Below are 25865 nucleotides of genomic sequence, written 5' to 3'. Positions count from 1 at the left end.
GGCAGACACTTAACAACTGAGCCACCAATGTGGCCTGATATTTCTTTTTTTTAACTATTTTTAATAGCAAAATTTTTAATTTTAAATAAGTCCATTTTTTTTTTCAATTAGTTCTTTTGTAGCAAATACTTTTTGTGTCCTACATAAGAAATCTTTGCTCGTTCAGTGTCACAAAGATGTTCTCATGCCTTCTTCCAGAATTTAATAGTTTTTTATGATATTAAGATATGTGATACACTTTTAACTAAATTTTGTTTTTGCTGTGTGACAAGCAAAGTTCACTTTTTTCCTGGACAGACATCCATTATACTAGCATCATTTGGTAAAAAGATTATCTTCTCTATTGGATTACTTTAGCCATTTTGTCAAAAATCAATTATATAGGTTTGGGTCTATTTCCATATGCTGTTCTTTTCTGTTGATTTACTTATCTGTTTTTATACCAGCACTATGCTGTTTTTGTTAGTGCAGTTTTATATTAATTCCTAAATCAGGGTGAATCTTCTAACCTTATTCTTTTTCAAAATTGTTTTGGTTATTCTGGGTACTCTGCCTTTTCATATAAACTATAATATCTACTTGTCAATTTTTTAAAGAAACCCTGCTGGGATTTTGATTAGGATTGTTTTGAATCTGTAAGTCATTTTGGGCATCTTCATTTTGAGTCTGCCATTTTGTGAGCATGGTGTATCTTTATTTAGATCTTTCGATTTTTTTCTCTGCTTTTATAGTTTTCGGTGAATAGGCCTTGAAGAACCTTCATTAAATTTATTCTTAGATATTCTATTTTCTTGCTATTTTAATTCACTTGGTTTTAAATTTTATTTTCTCCTTGTTCTTTGCTACTGTATTGTATATGTTCTGATGGTTCATTATTAATTTCTAACAATCCTGTATCCTGACACATTGCTAAATTCACTTGCTAGTTCTGTTAATTTTATATATTTCTTTAGATTTTTTTGCAGATGCAAATCATGTTGTCTATGAAGAAAGACAGTTTTTCCCCCATATTTATATCTTCTACATCTTTTCCTTGACTTATTATACTGTCTAGAATCTTTTAAAATGTCTAATAAAAATGATGAAATGGTTTTTAGTAGGAATCAAAAATTTAAAAACATAACAGGTTGTATAAATTATACGACCCTTTCTTTACTTGCTTTTAAAAAAGATACTGAGAATGCTTTCTGTTCTCATCTGACTAAAATACTTACTTCATTCTGTTTTTCTTACTTTAGGTAATTGACCTGGGTTCTGGAAAAGGCTACCTAAGCTCTTTTTTGTCCTTGAAGTATGGCTTAAAAGTTTATGGAATTGATTCATCAAATACCAACACTCATGGAGCTGAGGAGAGAAACAGGAAATTGAAGAAACATTGGAAAGTCTACCATACTCGGTCAAAATTAGATGCCAATGGACTGGCATTAAAAATGACAAAAGAAGGGAAAGTGCAAGATGAAATTAAGTATAAAGTAGATATTGAAGGAATATGTAACAGCAGTCCTGCGAATCAAGAAAAGATGTCTACAACAGATTTTTTGCCAGATTTTTCAAATTCTGTGATTTCTAACATTAGAACACAAATGGAAAACCTACATGTATATTCACATCAAGAAGAAAACTTGTGTTTTGAAAATGCCTTTTCTCTTATAGACCTTTTGCCTACTAATGCCATAGAGCCTGCTTTATTCCAGACACCTAAGACAAAAATGTCTGAAACAAATAAAGAGAGAAGAAAACACATATCAAAGTCAAGTGAATTAAATATATATTCACCTTTAACATCTGTTATCACTGCTGATTCACAACTACAGGATATTATTAAAGATCTGGAGGTGATTTCACTTTTAATTTCCTTAATTTGTAAAAATGCTCTAAGACATAGAATTAACTTTTTTTTTTTTAAAGGTTTTATTTATTTATTTGTCAGAGAGAGAGAGAGAGCAAGAGCGAGCACAGGCAGAGTGGCAGGCAGAGTCAGAGGGAGAAGCAGGCTCCCTGCGGAGCAAGGAGCCCAATGTGGGACTCGATCCCAGGACACTGGGATCATGACCTGAGCCGAAGGTAGAGGCTTTAACCCATTAAGCTACCCAAGTGCCTCTAGCTTAGCTAAATTTAAAGAGAAATTTATACAACTCTGTTGTTCTACCCCTAATTAGCAATAGATACTTCCTCTCTAAATTCCTTTCTACTTACAATGTTACATCTAAGTAAAACCTACCCAGACTATCTAGTCATCTGGAAAACAGAAAAGTTGCACAGCACTCCAAAAACTTTGAAGGCTGTGGCGGTTGAAGCAACTGAATATTCTGTCAGGTTAAAGCTACTTATAGGTACAATTTTTTTGTTTAGAAAATTTAGACTTAAGCCTTGCTTAAGGTCTGAATACATGGGCTAAAAAAACATTTTTAGTAGAATAACTTAAGTAATTGTATGTGTTCTGAAGATAGTTATAAAAAATATACTTTATTACAACTTAATATGCCTATTATTTTGAATTTATAATAACATGACGATAAGAATAGAAAACACTTAATGAATTTTATTGTGTGCTAGAGATTGTACTAATTTATGAGTATTAGCTTACTTAAGTTTTACAACAACCCATTGAGATAGGTACTATTATTATCCTCATTTTATAGAGGAGCAAGTTAAGACACGGAAGAGTTAAAACAAACTTGGTATATTGATTAAGATCTGTAAGTGTACATGTGTGCCCATTCTGTACATGTGTACATTTTAAAAATTTTTACTGAATTTAGTATTGCCATATTTGATAAAATGAATAAACTATACTTTTTGGTGTTGGAGTAGAAATGCCACCTTAGAACCATTTATTCTTTTTTTTTTTTTAAAGATTTTATTTATTTATTTGACAGAGATCAGAAGTAGGCAGAGGGGCAGGCAGAGAGAGGGAGAAGCAGGCTCCTGGCTGAGCAGAGAGCCTGATGCAGGGCTCGATTCCAGGACCCTGGGATCATGACCTGAGACGAAGGCAGAAGCTTTAACCCACTGAACCACACCCAGGCACCCCAGCAGCGTTTATTCTTTATGACTAAGTTTTGGCAGGCAGTTTGTAAAGAAGTAAATAAAAATACCTACTTAAAGCTATAAATGTGTCTCAGATCACAAGTTTGTCCTCGTAAGACATGCTTTGTTTGATTGTCCAATCTTTAATTTGACTAGTTGTTAAGCAAGTATTTGTTGTAAAAGAGATCAGAAAATTCAAATGGTCAAGTAACCAAAAACATTAGAATATCAACTCGAAAGTATGTTAGTTGTGATAAAAAAAAATCACAGTCATTTTACCTATAAAGGAAATGATTCTTCATTTAAAATAAACATATACTACTTTCTAGGTAGAATTTGATCATTTTTTAAAGCTCCATATATTCTAATGAACATTTAAAAACTTCACCTGGAATGTTTTTCTAGCCTTCCTTTTAATTGCCAAAATGTATTTTTTCTTCTCATTTTTAAAGGATTGTTTGATGGTAGGTCTGCATACTTGTGGTGATCTTGCTCCAAACACTCTTCGAATATTTACTGCCAAATCTGAAATCAAGGGAGTTTGCAGTGTGGGCTGTTGCTACCACCTCTTATCTGAAGAGTTTGAAAACCCACATAAAGGTACAGAGTTTTCCATATCTCTTAATTCTATTTATTTGAGCATAACAGCTATTTTTTATCTCTCCTTTTTTTATTGTTGACAGTAACATTTTGAATTAACATTTGAGAGAATACCGGATCTAATATTCTTGTGATTTTAATGTTACATCAGATGAAATTTGATATGCTATCACGTTATGTGTTTTATTGTATTTTCTTTGTTCATAAAGAAACAGAAAGAAACACTAGCATTAATGAATGCTAAAAACTGCAAATATTTAAAGATTTTATGTGGTACGTTTTAGACAACTTACTTGTATGATATACATTTACTTAAATAGTAAAGCTAAGTTATTTTGAGATGAATATATAGTTGCAAAGTTTGCTTTCATTTCTAAAGCCTCTGTTTTGTAAGCTGTATTGATATTTCTTAAAAAAAGAAAGAAAGAAAAGTTCCTTATTGTATTTTGAAGAGTCAGCATACTCCTATTTTAAAAATCTGCATGATTAGGGCACCTGGGTGGCTCAGTGGGTTAAGTGTCTGCCTTTGGCTCAGGTCATGATCTTAGGGTCCTGGGATTGAGCCCTGCATTGGGCTCTCTGCTCAGTGGGGAACCTGTTTCCCCTCCCCCTCTGGCTGTCTCTCTGCCTACTTGTGATCTTTCTCTCTCTATTTCAAATAAATAAAATCCTGAAAAAAAAATCTGCATAACTACACAGTTACATCAAAATAGTATTCAGACTACTCCCTGAACTGAGAAGGTACCTGAGGAATAAAGTACAGAGTACTTTGGTAGGACTTGAAACATCTCATAGTCCTTCATCCAGAGCAACACCTGAAACTCTTCTGTCTGATTCATTTTATATGTTCTATCTGTCCATGAGATATGCTTTCAAAACCACTGGTTCAGATTAGATGGTTATTTAGTCTATTAACATTAGCAGTTCTCTTTTCTATTAGTATACTGAAGTCTTTATCAACATCCACCATCCCTTGCTAAGAATTTTTACATCAGGAAGATGTGTGCATATGGATGGTATTGTATGCTCTCAGTTTTAAAAGCCAGGTGAATATGAAATTTTAATTATTTTTCAATTAGCCATGTCCAAGAAACAAAAATTATGATTGTATTATTCTACTGAAATTTGACTGGATGAAACAGAGATTATTCTTAAAACTGACAAAGATTTTTTTGTGAAATAAAAGTTAATTGAGTTTGAATTCTTTTATGTGTCTTAAAAAGTATCTTTTAGGAAAAGATTCACAAAAGTAAAGTTGTGAAGATACAGAAATACACAAGTGAGAGAAAGCAAATTGGCAAAAAGTTAACCACAGTTCGTTTTACATGGAGAATATTTATATCTTTTTTATGACTATTCTCTGAGTGCAGAAATTTTCAACGTAAACATTTGGGGGAAAAAAGTGAACCTTAAATAGAAAAAAGTATAGCAAAGTATATACACAAATATTTACATTATTGTACAGTCTTATTTCCTATCTTTCCTAAAAGAAGTGAAGAATGACCTTCAAGGGGCGCCTGGGTGGCTCAGTGGGTTAAGCCTCTGCCTTCGGCTCAGGTCATGATCCCAGGGTCCTGGGATCGAGCCCAGCATCGGGCTCTCTGCTCAGCGGGAAGCCTGCTTCCTCCTCTCTCTCTGCCTGCCTCTCTGCCTACTGCCTACTTGTGATCTCTCTCTCTGTCAAATAAATAAATAAAATCTTTTAAAAAAATTAAAAAAGAAAAAAAAAGAATGAACTTCAAAACAATCACAGTTGTACAGCTCTTAAAATATTAAATGAATAGTGTTTTCCTGCATCAGCAATAGCATAAGATTTTATGTAGGGGAGGTTTGGTTCTTAGTTCAACAGCTTCCTGTTCTGTAGGTACAATTAAATATTTTTGAGGTTGTTGTTGTTATTGTTTTAAATAATTGGCTCATTTGGGATAGGTATAGATGCCTGGTGTATTCTTCAGTTTAATAGTATTGTTCTATAGTATAAGACCTTTCATTTCAGCTCTCTTCTTCCTTCTTTCATTTTTTCATCATCTTTCCCCCAAAGATGCCTTCCCCTTCCAAAGGACCTCCTCCTCTTCAGGCAGTACCCTTTTAGGACTGCTATCTCTGGTCCTTCTGGGCCTTTGCAGCCATTGTTCTGTATCATCACGTCTCAGATGTAGCCTCAATATTTCCCACCATGGATGAGATCCTCTTTTTTGTCTTTGTACTATGCTCTCTGTCACACCCATTTTTCCCCACCTGATTCTCCCTCTGGACTGATCTCTCAGCTGGTTCTGCGAGTTTAGGATGTTTACTTACTAACTTATATTTAAATCAAAATTTGTAGTATAATTACAGCTTATTAGTAATTTTATTCTCTATCTGGTTTTTGTAGAACATGTAAAGAAATTCAGATTTAACTGACTCATTATTTTATGGCAACCAGGAAGTAACATTGGTACATTTTTCATCTCATGTCTAGTTCTTTAACTCTATTCCTAAAGGGCTTGGTAAAAGCTGCTTGCTAGAGTAGAAAAAAATTAAGAGAGTGATTAGTTACTTCTTTGCCAATCAATATTACATCAGCCTTTAGGTATTTTTTTTTAAGATTTATTTATTTATTTTAGAGAGAGTATGCATACAAGTATGTGTGAGCGAAGGGAGAGGCGGAGTGGGGGGGAGAGAGAATCCTCAAGCAGACTTTCTACTGAGTGTGGACCCCAACACTGGCTCAATCCCAGGACTCCAAGATCATGACCTGAGGTGAAGTTGAGAGTTGGCTGCCCAACTGACTGAGCTGCCCAGGTGCCCCAGTACCTTTTCTAAATAGCATTGCATTAAACTATTGACAAGTATTTATTGACTATGTATTTGAATTAAAATGAACAATATATTTGCAAAGGTCATGTTCAGTGGAGAGGCCTTTGAAGAATCTGGAAGGGGAGGGAAGATAGGTGAATCTACATCTTCAGTAACTCCCACTTCTTTCCTGCCATGGGAAAATCTGATATATATATATGGGTCTTTAGAGTGTAGAAACTGTTTTTTATTCATTTTTGTATCTTCAAAACTAAGCACATTGCCTCAAACATGATACATGGAGATCAATATTTGTATAATGTATGTAATAGATAATCAAGGACAAGTGACAAGCAGTAGAAAAAAAGTTCACTATCACTGTATTGGCAGCTACAGATCATACTGGTAGGAGAAAATAGAATTGAATAAACATTTCTTGACTAGCTACTATTTTCAAGGCATGGAACTTGACACTGTAGACTAATAGAGAGAGATTGGGAGGCCCTCATAAAAAGTCAGTACTTTGGGAAAGAAGTAAAAAAACTCAAATAGATGCCAAGCAGAGTTCAGTTCAGTTCAGCATTCATTGAATGCCAGCTATGTTCCATACTGTGCTACGCAGTGATGATATTAAAATGTATGAGATATCATCTTCACCCTCAAGGGATAAAAAAAGTAGCTCTTAATCCTAGGAACCAGATAGTCCCTGTAAGTAACTTAATTTGTAAGAAATCATTTAGAATAGAAAATTCAAATAATATAGGAAGATATTGAAAATAAAGTCTCCCAACCCATATTTTTGGTTTCTTATGTAATTTTCTAGAAAAGAAAATGTATACCCATATGTATATGCTTCATATTCTTATATTTTAGGGAACCAAAAGATAAACAGTTAATTTCCTTACTTTTTACACTTAATATATTGTGATCTTTCCATATCAGCACACAATGTTGCCTTATTCTTTTTAGTGATTCCAAGGTATTTCATATGCTATTTTTTATTTACTCAATCCTAAATAGTTATATTTTCTGAAAACAATGGTACTTTTCTTCCAGCAGACCATAATTTAGTGAACAGATGGTCATTTCACTGTAGAGTTTGGAGAACACAAAATATAGAAAGAGTGTTTCCCTTTATTTATTTATTTCTTTATTTATTTTTTAAAGATTTTATTTATTTGACAGAGAGAGATCACAGTAGACAGGCAGGCAGAAAGAGAGGAGGAAGCAGGCTCCTCGCTGAGCAGAGAGCCCGATGCGGGGCTCGATCCCAGGCGCCCCAAGAGTGTTTCCCTTTAATTCCTAATCCTCCAACATTAGTTTCAAAAGAATGTAATAAGTGCTATAAGACAGGATATTATACCTGTGTTATTTTACAGCAGAGTAACATGTAGCTTTGTCTGTGATGGGGGTACGTGGGCATTGAGGTTATGTTCCCAGTGTGGCAACATCCCCTATGACTTTAAAGATCAGTAGGAGGGGTATTTGGGTGACTCAGTGGGTTGAGGCCTCTGCCTATGGCTCAGGTCGTGATCCCAGCGTCCTGGGATCGGGCCCTGTGTCAGGCTCTCTGCTTCGCAGGAAGCCTGCTTCCTCCTCTCTCTCTGCCTGCCTTTCTGCCTACTTGTGATCTCTGCCTGTCAAATAAATAAATAAAATCTTAAAAAACAAAAAAATCAGTAGGAGTTAATCAGGCAACATGGGAAAGGTAACGCAGATAGGAAACAAAGGCTTGGGGAGATAAGTGTTCAAAATCACATTTCCTTCTCTTTGCTTTCTGTAGTCACTGTTTCTCTCTGTCTTTTCTCCCATCCTATTTTTTCTTGTCTTCCTCAGAAGCAGTGATAATGATAATTCTATTGGTCATTTCAGTGCATAGAAAGGGGTAGCTTTCAGAGTGAATGACACCTCCATTTTCTGATTTCAGTTTACCCATAAGTGATTTCCTCAGAATCTCTCTTTGGTTCTCTTGGTTTATTTATTTAGTACCTAGTTATTCATAAAATAACCTTTGGATCTTCTGGGAAAATGTTAAACCAAATAACTACAGATTTTCACACTCTGGAAATGAAAGTCTCTCAGTTAACAGATCTCAAGCATTGGTCTTGGATCCTTTCCTTCTCTATAGAGTGGAAGTTGCCATTGTTCACTGAGTGAATACGACATTTTTAGCTGGATGATTTACATAAGAAAGAGTGTTGGGAAGGGTTGTAACAACAGTGACTGGCAGCTACAGACTCATTTGCCCTCTTTATAGGCAGAACTAATTCAGGGAAAGGCTTTCCTATCAAAAATATCTTAACTGAAAAAAAAAATCTTAACTGTGAATCATTGAGATTATCAGGTAAACAATACTAGGCTTAACTGCCAAAAGCTGATATTAATATCTTAGTGCTGCTTGCTTTCCTTATGCATGCCCGAAACAAACAGAAGGTTGGGAGTTTTGCTTGTCAGGAAACTGAAGAATAAGCAGAAAGCAACAGGACTGAGTATTACGATGAAGTAGGTAGAGATGTATACAACACGAGTACCTTCAAATAATTTGGAGGTCAAGAAAAGAGGTGGGAAGCCAAAAGATAGGAGAAGAATATAGAAAAATAACTGATAGGAATAACAAAAACAATCTTTATTTGCAGTTTTGCCTTCTTTTGGACTACCACATTTTCTCATCTCAAAAGCCAGATGGCAAAGGTAACTTATACCCTTCTCTCTTTCCCATGCCCTTATCTCCATTTTCTTGCCTTATCTTAGCTATACTAAAGGAAGATGATATGAACCATCCCCTGCAATTTTTATAACAGTGTTTCTCAATTCTGGCTGCCCAGCTGGATCAAATATGAGACTTTCGGTATATATATATGCTAGGAACCTGCTTCTGACCTTCCAAACTACAGTCTCCAGAAATAGCACTATATTTAGCTCTCTCTATATATAGCATTACCTATAGAGCTTCTTGAAAATATTTAAGAAGCTCTCTCTATATATAGCATTACCAAAAAGCTTCTTAAAAATATTTAAGAAGCTCTATAGGTAATTCTAATGAACAGCATGTTTGAAAACAAGATATTTATTATGGTTCCATAAAGAGACATATAGAACTTTAAAAGATGATTTGTATAAATATATTCAACATTACTAATAGTGATTTCAGCTTCTCTCACACACAGACTCTACTCACATGCCAGTTTGTAGATCCAGACCAAAGGCTGAAACCAGAAGGGCCCAGGAAGGTGTATCAAAGTCCAGAATGTGGGGTGCTAAAGTAATTAGCCCAAAAAAAATCCATAAGGTATGGAGCTCAGGATAAAACCTGGGGAAACCAAACATAGAGGGCAGGACTCCATGTAATAAAAGCATAATAAACTTAAGTGCTAGAAACTAGACAAAATCAAGGGGGGAAGCTAGGACAAGCAAAAAATGTCCAAGATAATTATGAATACTACTAGAATTTTGATAACTTTGTTGAAGAGCAGGGGGTACATGTGTTTGGGGTGTGTGTGTGTGTGTGTGTGTGTATGTTAAGGCAGACAACAGCAGTTTTTATGGACTGTATAGCAGTAACTATGTAGATAGATAGAATATGGATATAGTCTCATTTTGTATATACAGTATATACTAAATAGTTCTCCTATTTCTTACTAAAATAGAAATCCATCACCATGCAGTTTGATCATTATATTTAAATTACAGGGCAAGGGATTTGCATGCACAAAGTTAGCTTATTTCCTGTCATACATCTAGCACTTGGGTTCCATGGAATTATATCTCTGAATGGTCAAGTGTGTAATGTGTCTCTCTCTTCATATCTTATACACCTGCCCCTCACCCTCACTTTGTTTGCACAGCTGTTTTTAAGTTTGAATTGGGGCATGGTAGCCCTTTGGGATGTAAATTTGAGTTATTAATAGTCCAACATAGTATAGTAGAAAAGTCTGGTATGTACACTGCAACTTTTTATGATGATATGTACTATGTAAACAATATGTGTTTTACATGATATGTTTACCCAGCATGCTGTGGTAGACCATAGAGGTGGTCTGCCATGAATGTCAATTTTCAAAAATACCTCAAAGCTCTCTGAGTCATTATGAATACTGAAGTTATGCCATATGTTTCAAAAACTGCTTTTAAATATTTATACATTATGAGCCAGTGGTTCCTGAGAACAAGAAATACCAGAAAGAGTTTTATTGCAGTGCTTTATAGAACATATATATTTTCCCAAGCTTGAATTGTTGCAGCATTTTGTTTTAATATTGATTATTATTGTCATAATTAATTTGAAATACTTATAGTACTTCTTTTCCTTGAAATTGGAGAGACAAATTCTTTTGGTTGTTTTTCCTATAAAGGTAGAAAAGTTACCTATCTAGATCCACATATCATTTCTTCCTTGCTAATTGAACAATAATTTTGTTAAGACATCAGCGTTTAGGAAGATTATGCCCTTCTATATATAGCCTCAGAAATAGATGACTTTCTTTTTTGCTTTTTAAAGTAATCTCAGCAACCAACGTGGGGCTCGAATTCACAACCCTGAGATCAAGAGTCACATGCTTTTCCAACTGAGCCAGACAGGTTCCCCAGAAATAGATGACTTTCAATCTCAATTAATTGTGGTAATTTCATTTATTTAGGAATGGATATGAGACACAATTCTTACTAATGAAGCATGAGAAGCATATCTCTAAGAGGGTTTCCTAGGAAATTTTGTGGTTTTTTTTTTTTTGTTTTGTTTTGTTTGTTTGCTTGTTTTTCTTAAAACTGATCTCAAGATGAGAAATCACTTTTTTTTTTTTTTTTTTGGCCTCTGGACTTGATCATCTATATATGTTTGTTCAGCCTAACAGAATTATCTCTGTACCTGCCTGTTATGTTTACTGTCAGAAATTGGTGTTAGTGTGCCAAGACCAGTCTGAGGGAAAAAGGTAATTTTACTTTTCTTCTAAATTTATATGATCATTGCAGAGGCTTAGGAGTATGGGAGGCCTAGAGAAACATTTAGGACCCTGGAGAGTCACCTCAGGCGGTTTTATAGAAACCTCTTCCCTGGCCTCAGGAGGAAGTCGCTGCTAGGAGCGCCTCTTATTGGGGACACAGATTTGTGCTTGGTTTTTCCCCACCCCATCCCCAGTCCAATGCCAGGCAGTCTTCTAGAATTGTTAATAAACAATAAATTGGTAAGAATTGTGTCTCATATCCATTCCTAAACTCCAGATACTGCAGATCTGTAGGTAACATGAATGGTATAACCTTTGAAAGCCTGAAGTAAACCTTCATGTTTACCCCCAGCCTTAATGTGTTACGGAGTATTAAGGTGATTGTCCCATCGATCCCTCCATTTACCTTTGCTTTGTTTTTGTTTTGTTTCGTTTTTAACCAGAGGAGGGCTGTAGATATCTTTTAGTGGCATCTTTCAGTCTGGTTCTGACATTTCTGTATCCAATGGAAATATTTTAAGGGCACATGATAGCTCTCATATTGTAGATTGTTTATTTATTTTTGTCACCAATAAGAGTTTTAAGGGAGCTAGATACTTCTATAGTCATCTTTATTGTCTTTGAGGATTAAATCTTGATATAATTGCTTTAAATTTAGAGGTACTTCACTGGGAAAGACATCTGGAAGTTGAAAAAAAAAAGATACTGAGCATGTCATTTGAAAATGTAACATACTGTTTAAAAATAAGCTTAGCTTGTATTTAGAGATCTTCAGATATCCAGTATTTGGTATTAAAAACTCCCAAGGCAATATTAGCTGGTGAATATCAGCATTAAACCGTGCATTGTATCATACAGAAACATAGAACTAATTTCTTAGTCAAGGTAATAGTGAATTATTCCCGTCATTGCAGCAATACATAGAATTGTTGCCTTTTTAGTAAAAACAGTATTTTCTGACACATTTTATTAAATATTTTATTAAATAAATCTTTTGCCTACTATGGCCTTTTAATACTGGGAGTTTGAGGGATGTTGAGGAACAAAGCTGGTTTCTCTTTTCAAAACATGTATTTGATTTCCATTTCTAGCAGTGTGGGAGATGTGATTTTTCTGAGGAACCCTCCTACTACAGTTCAGCGAGATCCCAGCTAAATCAGAACATGTATTTTTTAAGCATTGCTGAGTCCACAAAAATTAGGGGAAATCTCTATGATTAAAGAAAAATCAAAACCTAAAAGTTAAAGGAGAGACAAAGAAAAGGAGTTGAAACCAGAGCACAGAACTGGAGCCATAAAGTAGGAGTGTTGTCCTGAGGCAAATGCTTCTCACAGTAGGATCTAGAGACTAATATTGGGCCTCCTGCATAGTCAGGGAGCTAAACCTGAAAAGTCCATACTAAGCTATGACCTTGAATGAGACAAAACAGTTTTCAGTCAGATATATATACAGAAACAAAATAAAATTCCTATGAGGGAATATTTCCCAAACTCAGGCCCTTGGAATTTCTATAGATTAAAACCTACCAAATATAAGCTCAAAACTTAACGTACAAACTAAATCACAAAATATGTCTGGCTGGACATAACCTGAATGCTCCTTGCCCCTCTTCAACTGAAAGTACTGAATATAGATAGTTAAATTTTGTTTCTTAAAAGCATTGAAATACTGGAAAGATAGAAAGTATTTATCAGGTCAAGATGTAGGAATCCACAAAGATGATGGCAGCACTGAAGCCTCTAAGGTTGTTTGCACACCGCAAACTAGAGCTTTGCTGTCATAGTTCGTTGGGGGTGGGGGAGTGTGGCAGGCTGCAAATGATACACCTATACTTAGGCACATACAGAAGGAGTCTCATAGACACACTCTCACAAGCTGAGACCACAAAGGTGAGGACTATTTAGAGTGGGATATAAGGAAGCAGGAATTGTCAAGGACTATTACAAAGTGTCTGTTTTCAGCCATAATTTCAGAAATTGTTACAAAGTGTCTGTTTTCAGTGCAGGTGATGGCACAGCTTACATGATAGGAAACACTAAGGACAGACCAAGTTTCAGGGCAAAGTTTTGAACATGTTTAATATTTGAGATTGTTTTATGTAGGAGTGATCCTATTTTGGGAAAGTTTTATAAATGTATCTAAATACATGGAAATGGAGCTATTGTGGTAATCATAGGATTTATTTTTTTATTTTCTGGAAAATCTGTAAAGTGGTAGCAGACAGTGTTTCATATGGTTCAAGAATGTAGAGGCCAACGTCTCTACAGTTTTACTGGCCTTTCAGTTGTGGCTTATTACATAATAGTTACTACTGCTCCAACCATTACAGTTCAAGTGAAAAGAAATACGAAGATGAGGGAGTTTTTCCCATCTGAGACACTGTCCTTTATAGAACTTCCTTTCCTTATAGACTACTTCAGAAGACTAGGAAATGTAACCTTCTAGATGGGTACATTGTACCTCCAAATGAAACCAAGATTCTGTGAGTGAGAAAGGATAAACTGGGTATTAGGTGGGCAGTTAGCATTCTCTACCACTTACCGGTATGTGTATGTGTGCACCCACAGAAGCCCAGGTGTAGTATTAATGCACAAATAAGGCACAGGAAAGAGGAGAGTATAAAGGAGACTGGGGAATGTCACAGTATTTATGTGAAACAGAATGTAATAATATCCATTGTCCTCTTCTTCTGTTTAATAATTATAACTCCTCTTAGTTCTGAGCGCCTTTGTGATACCCTATCTAGTTGGGGTTAATCTAAGGTCTTGTTCTGAGTGCTTTTCTCCTTTGTGTGAAACATGTAATTTGAGAGTATAGCTGTATTTATGTACTATAAATGTATACAAGCTGACAGTAGTAACAACAACAAACAGTAATATATGTAATTTATGAATTAATTGTGAAGATATATGATTTATAAGTGATTTCTTAGAAGTGAGAAAAAAGAATATAAGGGCTGAAAGAACCATTTCAGCTAAAATGGAAAGATTACTTCCTGTTAAGAGATCAGGAAAAACTTTATGAAGGTAGTAACTTTTGAATTGAGCTTTATAGTGTAAGATTTAGATAGGCAAAAATGCGAGGAGCATTCCAAGCTTAGGAATGAGGCGGGTTAAGTTAAAGCGCAGTAGGTCAGTTACTGGAAATGGATGAATTCTCTAGCCAGGTGGTAACCTGATTCATAGGAAGTATTGAAGTGTTGAAGAATATTAAAAGGGACTCATCTAGAAAGTCCATTTTGGTAATGAAAACTTTTGAGCAGAACAATTATGTGACCAAGAGCAAATGTTAAGACCTGTGATTCTCAACCATGAGATTGGCTGGGTCCCTAACAGTGGGGAAAGGAAAATCAACCAGAAATTGTGGGACTAAGGCTAGGGGAACTAACCCAGTAGAAGTATTCACCCCAAATCAGGTAGCCAGTTCCTCATTGGTATTCAAAAGGCAAACTCCAAGGTGCCTAGCTGGCTCAGTCAGTTACACGGCTGCCTTTGGTTGGGTCATGATCTTGGGTCAGGTCCTGGGATCGAGCTCCACATGGGGCTCCCTGCTCAAAGGGGAGCCTACTTCTCCCTCTCCCTTTGCCCCTTCCCCCGTTCTTGGCTCTCTCTCATGCATACACACACTCTCTCTCTTTCTCAAATAAATAAATAAAATCTTTGGGGTACCTGGATGGCTCAGTCATTAAGCATCTGCCTTTGTCTCAGATCATGATCCCAGGGGTCCTGGGATCAAGCCCCACACTGGGCTCCCCGCTCCACAGGAGGCCTGCTTCTCCCTCTCCTACTATCCCTGCCTGTGTTCCTGTTCTCACTATCAAATAAGTAAATATATATATATATATATATATATATATGTGTGTGTGTGTGTGTGTGTATACACACATATTTGTGTGTATACACACACACACATATATATATATATATATTTAATAAGTCAAGGAATTAGAATTTCAGCCCAGCCAGTCTAGCTGTAGAGTCATACTCTTAAAACATCCATCAGAAATTGGGACAGAGAAATAGGATTTGGCCTTCTGGGAAGATTCTATTAAATTTTAAAACATCAGGGCTAAAACCCAACGTGTTAGCATTGGAGTAATTTCTGATTCTTATTTGAGGATGAGAATCTAAAACAACCTGAGGCAAAAGCTTATTTAGATCCTGTGTGAATTAAATGGGGCAAATAAGGGAAACTCAGGGGATACACAAATGGTAGTTCTTCCTAGATACAGAGGAGAGTCCAAGCAGAGAACTGAAGACTTATTTTGGTCCTCACCTCTTTTTAAGAATATCAGTCCTTAAATATGGATAAGTTTCATTAGTTTGAGTTTGAGAACTAGGGAAGGACATTGACTTTGTTGGAGATCAAGACAGTTTGGAGATTGGTGAATCTATCATTCATACAGGGTTAGGACAGTTTCCTAATCTCTGCATCTCTTTCTTCAGTTTTATACCCTCTAACTTGTTCACAGTCACATAAAGTGACATGGTGCCATTTTCCTTCCCTGGAATATGATAAGGGTGAGGGGTCTCTGGCCCAGCTTATATGGTAGTACTCACCTTTTGTTTTTAGGAGCAGCACTATCCTTAAATGTCTGTTTTGTGTTAAAGTTCAGCAATATAGGTAATCAACATGAGGTAAATGTGGCATCTCTCACATTCTGTAAACTCTCTTTTCATGTAGATATCAGCTATTTTATTTGCTAGGATCAATATTTTATTAAACTGGCATTTTTTTTTTAAAGATTTTATTTATTCAGGGACACCTGGGTGGCTCAGTTTGTTAAGCAGCTGCCTTCAGCTTGGGTCATGATCCCAGTGTCCTGGGATCGAGTCCCACATTGGGCTCCTTGTTCCGCAGGGAGCCTACTTCTCCCTGACTCTGCCTGCCACTCTGTCTGCCTGTGCTCACTCTTGCTTGCTCTCTCTGACAAATAAATAAATAAATAAAATCTTTAAAAAAAATAAAAGGATTTTATTTATTCATTTGAGAGAGATAGAGAGACAGAGATGGAGAGAGAGCACAAGCAGGGGGAGAGGCAGAGGGAGAGGAAAAAGCAGTCCCCACTGAGCTGGGAGCCTGACATGGGGCTAGATCCCAGGACCTGGAGGTGATGACCTCAGCTGAAGGCAGACGCTTAGCCATCTGAACCACCCAGGTGCCCCTAAATTGGCATGATTTGAATAGTTGTATCCTGCTTTGATTTTGCCTTCATTTTTTGGTTTTATAGCCTATACCGCATAATTAGTTTTGTCTGTTTTTCTATTCATTTTCTATTTGTTTGGGCCACATGGGCCTTGAGAGAAAAGAGACCAACATGGTTTTAGGATAAGCTCTGTCTATAATGTAGGAGGCATGCAACTTGTGAAGAGCCCCATCTTGGAAAGAAAGAAAATAGTGGTTAACCATACCTAGAATCTAAGCCAGAATCTGAGTTTTAAAATACTTCTGTAATAATAAGTCCACCCAACAGCGGCATAAACAATAAAGTCCTTAATTTCTTCACATAAACAGAAGTCAGGAGTAGCCGTTCTAGGGTTGGTTCACTGATTCTGGAACATTGGGGCTCTGGGTTCACATCTCTACTTCCCTGTCAGGGCTGCAGTTTCATGAGAAGTGATATGAGTTAGAGACTTTCTCCTCATGCGTTCTCCCTTTCTGTCAAGGAGGGTGAAGAAAATCTGTCCAGAAATTTCTCAGAATTGTTTTATGTCTCCTTGTCTAGACATAGTTCGCAAAGTAACTGTTAGCTGCAAGGGAGTCTGGAAAAGTAACTATTTGACTTTCTGAGCTTCGCTGGTGAGGCAGCAAAGGAGACAGGTGTTAAGAATGACTCTTGAGGGCGCCTGGGTGGCTCAGTGGGTTAAGCCTCTGCCTTCAGCTCAGGTCATGATCTCAGGGCCCAGTCCCGAGTCGGGCTCTCTGCTCCTTGGGGAGCCTGCTTCCTCCTCTCTCTCTCTCTCTCTGCCTGCCTCTCTGCCCACTTGTGATCTCTCTCTGTCAAATAAATAAAATCTTTTAAAAAAGGAATGACTCTCGAACAGCTTGCTATATCTGCAAAATATTTTTTTCTTCTCCTCTCCCACCCCTCCTACTTTCTCCTTTCTTTCCTGTCTCCTCTCTGTTGTGTACTGATTTTGAGGATTGAGCAAAGTGAGAGCACTAACTCTGTGAGAGGAGCGGGGCAATGATCTCTTTGTGTGCTCCTTTGCTTTGGCACCTACCGCATTATTTAATCATGGTTAAATAATGGTTTAGGTTTAATCTCTTCAGGATAGTTTTGTATTTATTCCTCATAGTAGACTCTGACACAGTTTTAAACAAAAAGTTTATCTTCAAAACTTTTCTTTTAATGCCTCACATTGACCAAAATATGTGATATATAGCAAGTACTCAATAAAGGAATAACATTGAAATAAAATTATGAATTAAGAAAAAAACTGATTCAGTCCTGGCTAAAACTAAAGAAAAAACAAGTATGTTTGATGAGGCATCTTGAGAAGAAATCATTATGTTGACATAAGTGGTTTGGGAATTCTCAAGGTACTAAGCTGGCTTTGCCCTTCTTAGCAAAGATAAGAAACAGAAGGTTAGAGAAGGTTTACATTCCAGAGGCCACTGGAGCAAAATGATGAAAATGATTTCACACTATCCTGGTGAGACAGGGGTCTTATTTAATTTTAAATCTATACAAACTCAAGAGTCCTATGTGTCATAAATTGTCATTCCCTCTTTGGTTTTCTTTGAGAAGAAAAAAAACTTCTAAATACTCACCTACTGTGAAGTTTTTATTTCTCTCTAAAGCATCTAATCTTTACCCGCAAAGCCTATGATGGCCACAGAGGTTGTAAAACATGTTTGTGAGAGAAGAATGTATTTGTTCTCCTGGTTATAATAGTAGTTTCATAATTTTTTTCATCAGATCCAAATTAAGAAATACATTTTATGTCATTACAGATTAATAGGTAAATAAAATTGGTACTGAAATTTCACCAAAAAGGTGCTTATTCTTTTTTTCTTTTTGGTTAATTAATATTTATTCTTCAAAAGGTGCTGGATCTTACAACCCACAGTGCTTGCTGATGTGTTTATCTTATTCCTTCCTATTAAATTTTAGAAAATGTTGATCACAATCCACTGAGTTGATTTTGTGACCCCCTAATGGGTTGCAGCCAGTAGCGTGATGGTACATTTTTAGTGGTTGGCTTTGCACCTGAATAAAAGCCCCTTAATGTCAGTGTTTTCTGATTTCCATGGTGTAAATACACCCTACTTGGCCAGTTTCAAGCTACTCTCCTCTAAATGTTGAACTGGGAAGAAATGACATAATCAGCTTTTTCTGGAGCCATTAGGAGCCAGATTTACCACATCACTGGCTGTAACACGGAGTGTAAAGTAAATATGAATTTATGTCATGTTTGTTATAAGTAAGTGAATTTGCTTATTTAAACTGCAGATTGCCGGGCACCTGGCAATCTGCAGTTTAAATAAGCCTCTGCCTTCAGCTCCGGTTGTAATCTCAGGGTCCTGAGGATTGAGCCCCACATCGGGCTCTCTGCTCAGCAGGGAGCCTGCTTCCTCCTCTCTGTCTCTGTCTGCCTCTCTGCATACTTGTGATCTCTATCTGTCAAATAAATTAATTAAATTAAATTTAAAAAAATAATAAACAGATTGCCTTATCTGTTAAGCATGACAAACAATATCTGTTATATAGCAGATAACAAATATGTATTTGTTAGAAGAATGAGTTGCTTTATTTTGACAGGTATAAGAGTATTTGTATCTGCCCAAGTTTGTTTCTTTTTCAGTCCTATTATTCACGTAAGGACTGTAATTTCTTACCTGAGTGTCACAGGAATTTTTTTATATTCATAAATTCAAAGTCGAAGAAGAAATATTTTACTTTATTCACGTGTCATGGTGCATACTAAATATCATGTGTTCATCACTTAAATTGTTTTCTAAGAGTTTTAGCTTAAAATTTGAAAAAAATTAAAAATTAATAAAAAAACTGTAAATGATTATATTTCAAAACAATTCTTTGAAGAAAAGAAAACTTCAAAAACAAGTTACAAGTGAATGGATTATATTTCATATTCTTTTCAGTGAACTGTCTTTTAACCTTGCTACAAATCATTAATATTTGATCCAGAATCTGGATATTGGAACATAAAATTTTATTTAGCAACTCCTTTTAATTTAAAACTAACCAGCAATTAAAACAAAGACTCTGAAACAGTTACGAAAACATAAGAACTGATTTAGTAAAAGCTTTGGGCATTGAGAATATCAGTAAAACTTTTATTCAACACAGAGTGTGCTGAGATTTAGAAGACATACCATGAATTTTGTACCCACTAACTGCCCCCTTTGCTAGATACCAAGGATTTCTAGATAAAGCACTTTAAAGAAATTTACAGCCCAATGGGAAGACAGATAACAAAAATAGCTGTAACACAGTGTGATAGTTGCTGTATTCCAGTTATAAGTTACATGGGAAGTGTAGAGTTGGTGACATTTAAATGCCCAGGGGAGTCCAGGAACACCACACAGAAGAGGACATGGTTTGACTGCCTAGAGTTTTACTTCTGTCTTAGTAGTGCTACAGCTTTGGATAAACCGGTTAGCCTTTGTGAGTCATCTATAAATTAGTGAAAAGAAAGGGGCTCAATTCAATAACCTTGGAGGTTTCTCATGTCTCCAGTAATGATTCTGTGACTTGAATGTACCTTTCCAAAATACGCCTTTTGTTTCAACTGAAACTCACCTATATTTATCATGACATTTAGGTTTAGTTTCATTATTTTTTTTTCTTAATTATATTGGATTTGCATGAACAGATATCTACTTTCCTGCCATGATTCTGCATTTGGATGAGAATGTGGAGTTTTTGGAAATCAGCATAATAATGGTCGTTAAGTGTTATTTTTCCCAAAGTTTGGTTTCTAAGAGGTTAAATTACCTAATAATAATTTGTAGAAAGTGCATATTTATATTTTTATTTGCTTAACCATCAATATTAACAGTTTATTAGCTTATTTAGTAATTCAGTTAGAAACCATCATGAGCAGTCTCAGCTTGAACAAGGTATTTGCTCTTGTAATCTTATAGCAGATAAGTAGACTTTACTGTCAGTTTTGTAGATTCAGCTTTTTATAAGTTTTTGTTACAATATCATATTACTTCTCACTATTCAGCTGGGTTTATGTCTCAGAATAATTCTTGCCAATTAATATGGGGAAAATACAGAGATTTCTAGATGTACTTGGCAGTCTTTATACAATTACTTCACATAGACAGCTGTATCTAATCTTTAGTCAGTTGTACATTTTCTAGAGTGTTGGCACTGATTTTACTTTTGCCATAGGGCATCTTCTTGCTGTTTAGAAGTAGTTAAATAAGGAGTTTTAATACATTTTGCCCCTTTCTTTCTTTAATTTGCACCTCGTTATTTCTTGTGACTAATAGAAAGTGGTTTCTGAAGCTCATGCAGATTGTATTTATTCAGCATAAGAAAAGTTCTGCCTGTGCTCATGGTAAATAAAAGAAGTAAAAAATGTGGTTAATCTAAAATAGAAAATTAATACATCTGCTTAAAAGAAATAATAAAGAGAAATAATTTATGTTTCAAATACAGAGTAATATGAAGTCAAAGCTAATAGAAATTCTTTTCAGAAAGTTGACTATCAAACTAATATAAAACAGGCTTTTAAAAAACGAATTTACATTTTTACTAGGTTTATTATTTTTTTAAGATTTTATTTATTTCAGAGAGAGAGAGAGAGCATGAGCCGGGCATGGGGTGTTGGGGGCGGCGCGCGGGCAGAGGGCAAAGAAAAAGCAGACTCCCCACTGATTAGGGAGCCTGGTGTAAGGCTCCATCCCAGGACCCTGGAATCATGACCTGAGCCAAAGGTGGGTGCTTAACCAACAGAGACATCCAGGCACCCCTATTTTACTAGGTTTATATACAGACTTGGATTTGTATATATGGAGCACATGATCTTGAAAAATATTTTGCTGCGAATATAGTATTCTCACATTTCTTTTGTCCATGGTAAATAAATTATAAGCAAGTTTCTAAATTTATTTCATCATCAGTCTGACACGATGAGTAAAATTCTCATTGGAATGAAGTCACACCATGATGCATAATATTAGTCTAAAAACTGTCTCACTGACTTAATGTTTCAGATATTCCATATGTGTCTCAATGTAAACTGTTTTATCAAGACTGATAAAAGGCTGTGAAAGAGACCATCAAGAGCAGCAGGAGAAACTTTTTGGGCACAGTGAGAAACACCAGTGGGGAGCTACTATCACATTGGTGGCCAGACCAACACAGTGTTTTCTCTCAGCACCCAGACTTTGTCATTCTTATAGCCATGCACAAAAATACCAAGACAGTAGTGTCCAGATGGATTCACTAAGAAACGGTGTTTTAGGGGGTGCCTGGGTGGCTCAGTCAGTTGGGCAGCCATGTTTGATTTCAGCCCCATTCATGATCTCAGGGTACTGGGATTGAGTCCCGAGTCATACTATGGGCTCATTGAGGATTCTCTCCCACTCCTTCTCTTTTGGGCCTCCCCCACTTATGCTCTCTCTCTCTCTAGCTCTCTTGCTTTAAAATAAATGAATAAATATTTTTTAAAAAGAAAATATTTTACCATAGATATGATTCTATCAAAGTAATATATACATTTTAACTAGTTGTTTATTTTCTGTTGGATGTATCCTATAATTTATATATTCTGTCCCTTGAGATAACATTCCTAGCTGTACTTTTAACCAAAGGATAAGTGAAATACTAATACATTGATTATATATGGAGCCAGAAATAGAGATAAGCTGCAGAAAGAAAGATGTTATAAATATGGCTATACCTCTTACGGTCTAGAGAGAAACAAATGAGAAATAGTAAATTACTCTTTTACCATTGACTAACCAAGCTTTGCTGTTTTAGAATAATCTGTGTAGAAAAGTCCATACGTGGAATATAAATCTTAGGGTCTTAAATTGAAGGTACGTCCTGGTGAAGGCAGAAGGAGATGACCACTAGGGGCTCAATCCATATTTATGTAATGTATCAATTAATTAACATGAAAATACGATCACTGTGCTGTGATTTTCTTTAAATCTCTTGAATTCTAGGATCTTTCCCTAGTACTTCCTTTATAACTTAAATCATTGTTGATAGCTATGCATAAATTTTATCTTTTTAGGTTATTAAATTTTTATACCCATACTTAATCATTTCAAGAGAATAGAGCAATTTTTAGAATTTACCTACTTTTAAATTATCTACTTATTCCTTTTCTAGTTGTACTGTTTTGACTTTATTCAAAGGTCTCCTGGGTGGCTCAGTGATTAAGCATCTGCCTTTGGCTCCCATCATGATCCTGGGGTCCTGGGATCCAGCCCTGCGTCTGGCTCCCTACTCAGCGAGAGGCCTGCTTCTCCCTCTCCCACTCCCCCTGTTCCCTCCCTTCTGTTCCCTCTCTCATTGTGTCTCTCTCTGTCAAGTAAATAAATAAAATCTGTAAAAAATATATTCTTTAACATATTTGCTACTAATGCTAAGGAGTACAGGTCTGGTTTACATAGTCATTTAATTGTATTTATCCTTTTAGTTTTAATGTACTCAAAAACCTGGCAAGATAGAAATGATTCAGAAATCTGGACAGTTTTAATATAATTCCAATATGTCTTTTATCTTTGGGTAGTACTTTGACTACCATAGGCACTAACCTCATTTAAAAGCTGAAATGAAAATCAAGAAATTTTTGTACAATTGTCTTGTAGTCTCTATGCTAATTTTGAACTATAAAGCTTTAAGGTGAGAAATAAGTTTCTAAACTTTCACAACTAAAATCCCAATACTGCGTTTACTAACCAGTCTCTACATGTCAAGTCTTCAGATACCCCTAAAGAATACTTTTAAGGAAACCTAAGCGGTCTTATTCCATCCTAGAAGAGAATGACTTGGAACATAAACTAAATTTAAAAACAGATAAAGGACTGACAAATAATACATATTTGGCCTTTTTAAAAATAATGTTTTGTGAAAACAAGAAGATACCTATCAATGTATATTTTATCTTTATTGTCATAAAGCATTATAGAAAGAACATAGATGCATGGGGGCTTAAGTGGGTAGGAGAAGAATAAATGAAACAAGATGGGATTGGGAGGGAGACAAACCATAAGTGACTCTTAATCTCACAAAACAAACTGAGGGTTGCTGGGGGGAGGGGGTTTAGGAGAAGGGGGTGGGATTATGGACATTGGGGAGGGTATGTGCTTTGGTGAGTGCTGTGAAGTGTGTAAACCTGGTGATTCACAGACCTGTATCCCTGGGGATAAAAATATATGTTTATAAAAAATTAAAAATTAAAAAAAAATCTAAAAAAAAAATAAGCTTTAATAAAGTAATTAAACTGAGTGAACTCAAAACATTAAGCATTCTGACAGCATACAAACTTACAGTAAAAAGTGAAAGTCTGTTTCAGCATCACTACCCACAATGACACTCCCTTCTCATGTTTCCATCCATATATGTACAAATATGTATATGTACAAGTATCTTAGGTTTTTTGACAAAAGGAATCAACTGAATGTAATCATTCATCCATTCATTTATCCATTCTTTCAACAAATGTATTTATAGTGTTCCAGGTACTTTTCTGGGAGCTGGAGAGATGGAAGGAAAAAGAAAAGTTCCTGCTTGCATATCATTTAATATAGCTACAGTATATCAGATGGTGATAAGTGCTATGGAGAAAAATAAAGCAAAGAGAAAGTAGAGTGAGGAGGGATATTATTTTATATAGAGTAGCCAGGGAAGGCCTTTTTTAGATAACATTTACATAGATAGTTGAAAGATAAGGGAAGAAGCTATGTATGCAGTTATCTTGGAGAAAGAGTGTTCCAGGCAGAGGGAATAGCGGTAAAAAGCCCAAAGGCAGAAACTTGTTTTTTGTTTTTTGTTTTTTGTTTCCTGAGGAATACCAAAGAGATGGGTATGACTGAAACACAGTCAAGAGCAAAAGCACAGAGAGCCTTTAGGGAGCTATAACCAGGTGAGCTGTTATCCAGGTGAGAGATGATGGTGGTTTAGGTCAGAGGGGAGCTTTAAAAGAAATGATTAAGTTTTGGGTATATCTTTAAGGTATTGTCAGCAGAAATTATTGACAATGGAGGTGTCAAAAAAAAAAAATACAAGTTTTGACCTGAAATAGTGGGAAGATGGAATTATCATTTAGTGAATTGGGTGAGACTGCTGAAAGAGTAAAATTGAAAGGGAAATTGTTCAGTTTGGGGTAGGTTGAGCTTGATATGACTCTTAGAAATTAAAGTGCAGAAGTTTCATTATGAATTGGATAAGTAATTTTGGGTTCCTGAAGACAGATCTGGGCTAAAGATAAGAAATTTGTGAGATCATTGCTCTTTTGCTTAGAAACTCTATTTATAGTTCTACTTGACTCTTAAGCTAAAGCTAATCATCCTTCGCGTGGGCATCAAGGCCCTGCTGCTCTGACTCCCACTGAATCCCCTGCCTTGCTTCACACTCCCTTTCCTTCTGTTCCACATCCATCAGGTCATCTTTCAGATCCTTGTACACATGCTCCCTCCTATCTCGTGCAGCTCCCTCTGCATAGACACACTTCCCTCATTTTATGTTTAGTTCTGTGCTCCCCATCCTTTAGTTCTCAGGCCTATTTTGAGTTTCTTTGAAAGTCTTCTTAGATCTTCATTGATGAGGTCAAATCCCTTTTTGAAACCCTCTCATAATATCATAATATCACAGCTTATAGTATCACAAACCGTTCACTTGCAGACCTTGCATCATTACTGAAATTTTGTGTGATTCTCTGAGTAATGTGTATCCACAGTGAGCTCAGAAATCATGCTCCAGTTTCTTCTATTTTGTTTTCTCTCCATTGTCTTGACACTAGGACAAAATATCAGTACTTTCTTAGAGAAGGAATTCAATAAACATTTGTTGAATGAAAAAGCAAGTTATTACTGGTATTTTCTATTTGGCTTAGATGAAAGAGTTGTATTCTTTTCTTAGTTTTCTTTACTGATTTGAAAGTCATCTTACAGGGACGCCTGGGTGACTCAGTTGGTTGGACGACTGCCTTCGGCTCAGGTCATGATCCCGGAGTCCCGGGATCGAGTCCTGCATTGGGCTCCCAGCTCCACGGGGAGTCTGCTTCTCTCTGACCTTCTCCTCGCTCATGTACTCTCTCACTGTCTCTCTCTCAAATAAATAAGTAAAATCTTAAAAAAAAAAAAGTCATCTTACATAATACTATTTAATTTACCCTGTGGAATTGTCATGTATATAAGTCAATGTAATAAGTTAAAATTTTTTAATTTCCTGTCTTCTCAAATAAAATATGTGCAGTTATGTTCTGAATATTCAAGATAATAAGTACAAATATTATTACATTCATTTAAAAAATTTGTGAGATAATTCATATAGAGAGTAAGTCTGAATGAGATTATATTAGG

The 25865-nt window shown here is 35.9% G+C and overlaps 1 protein-coding gene across 10 annotated transcripts in view; it reads left to right on the top strand.

The window, feature by feature from the left end:
* The window catches only part of METTL25 (methyltransferase like 25), a gene marked incomplete at its 5' end in the record, with an annotated part of 146225 nt that overhangs the window by 31275 nt on the left and 89085 nt on the right, over window positions 1-25865 (top strand). For all 10 annotated transcript variants that reach the window (XR_014314601.1, XR_014314602.1, XR_014314603.1 and 7 more), the window contains 2 exons: window positions 1239-1835; window positions 3483-3630. Coding sequence is in view for 3 of the 10 variants with exons in the window: in XM_082742781.1 (XP_082598907.1) it covers window positions 1239-1835; window positions 3483-3630 (745 nt within the window). The remainder of the gene's footprint in view (window positions 1-1238; window positions 1836-3482; window positions 3631-25865) is intronic.

The sequence above is a fragment of the Mustela nivalis genome (assembly GCF_964662115.1).
Source record: "Mustela nivalis genome assembly, chromosome: 7".
In the NCBI taxonomy this organism is placed as follows: Eukaryota; Metazoa; Chordata; class Mammalia; order Carnivora; family Mustelidae; genus Mustela; species Mustela nivalis.
This window is presented reverse-complemented; position numbering and strand designations above follow the sequence as displayed.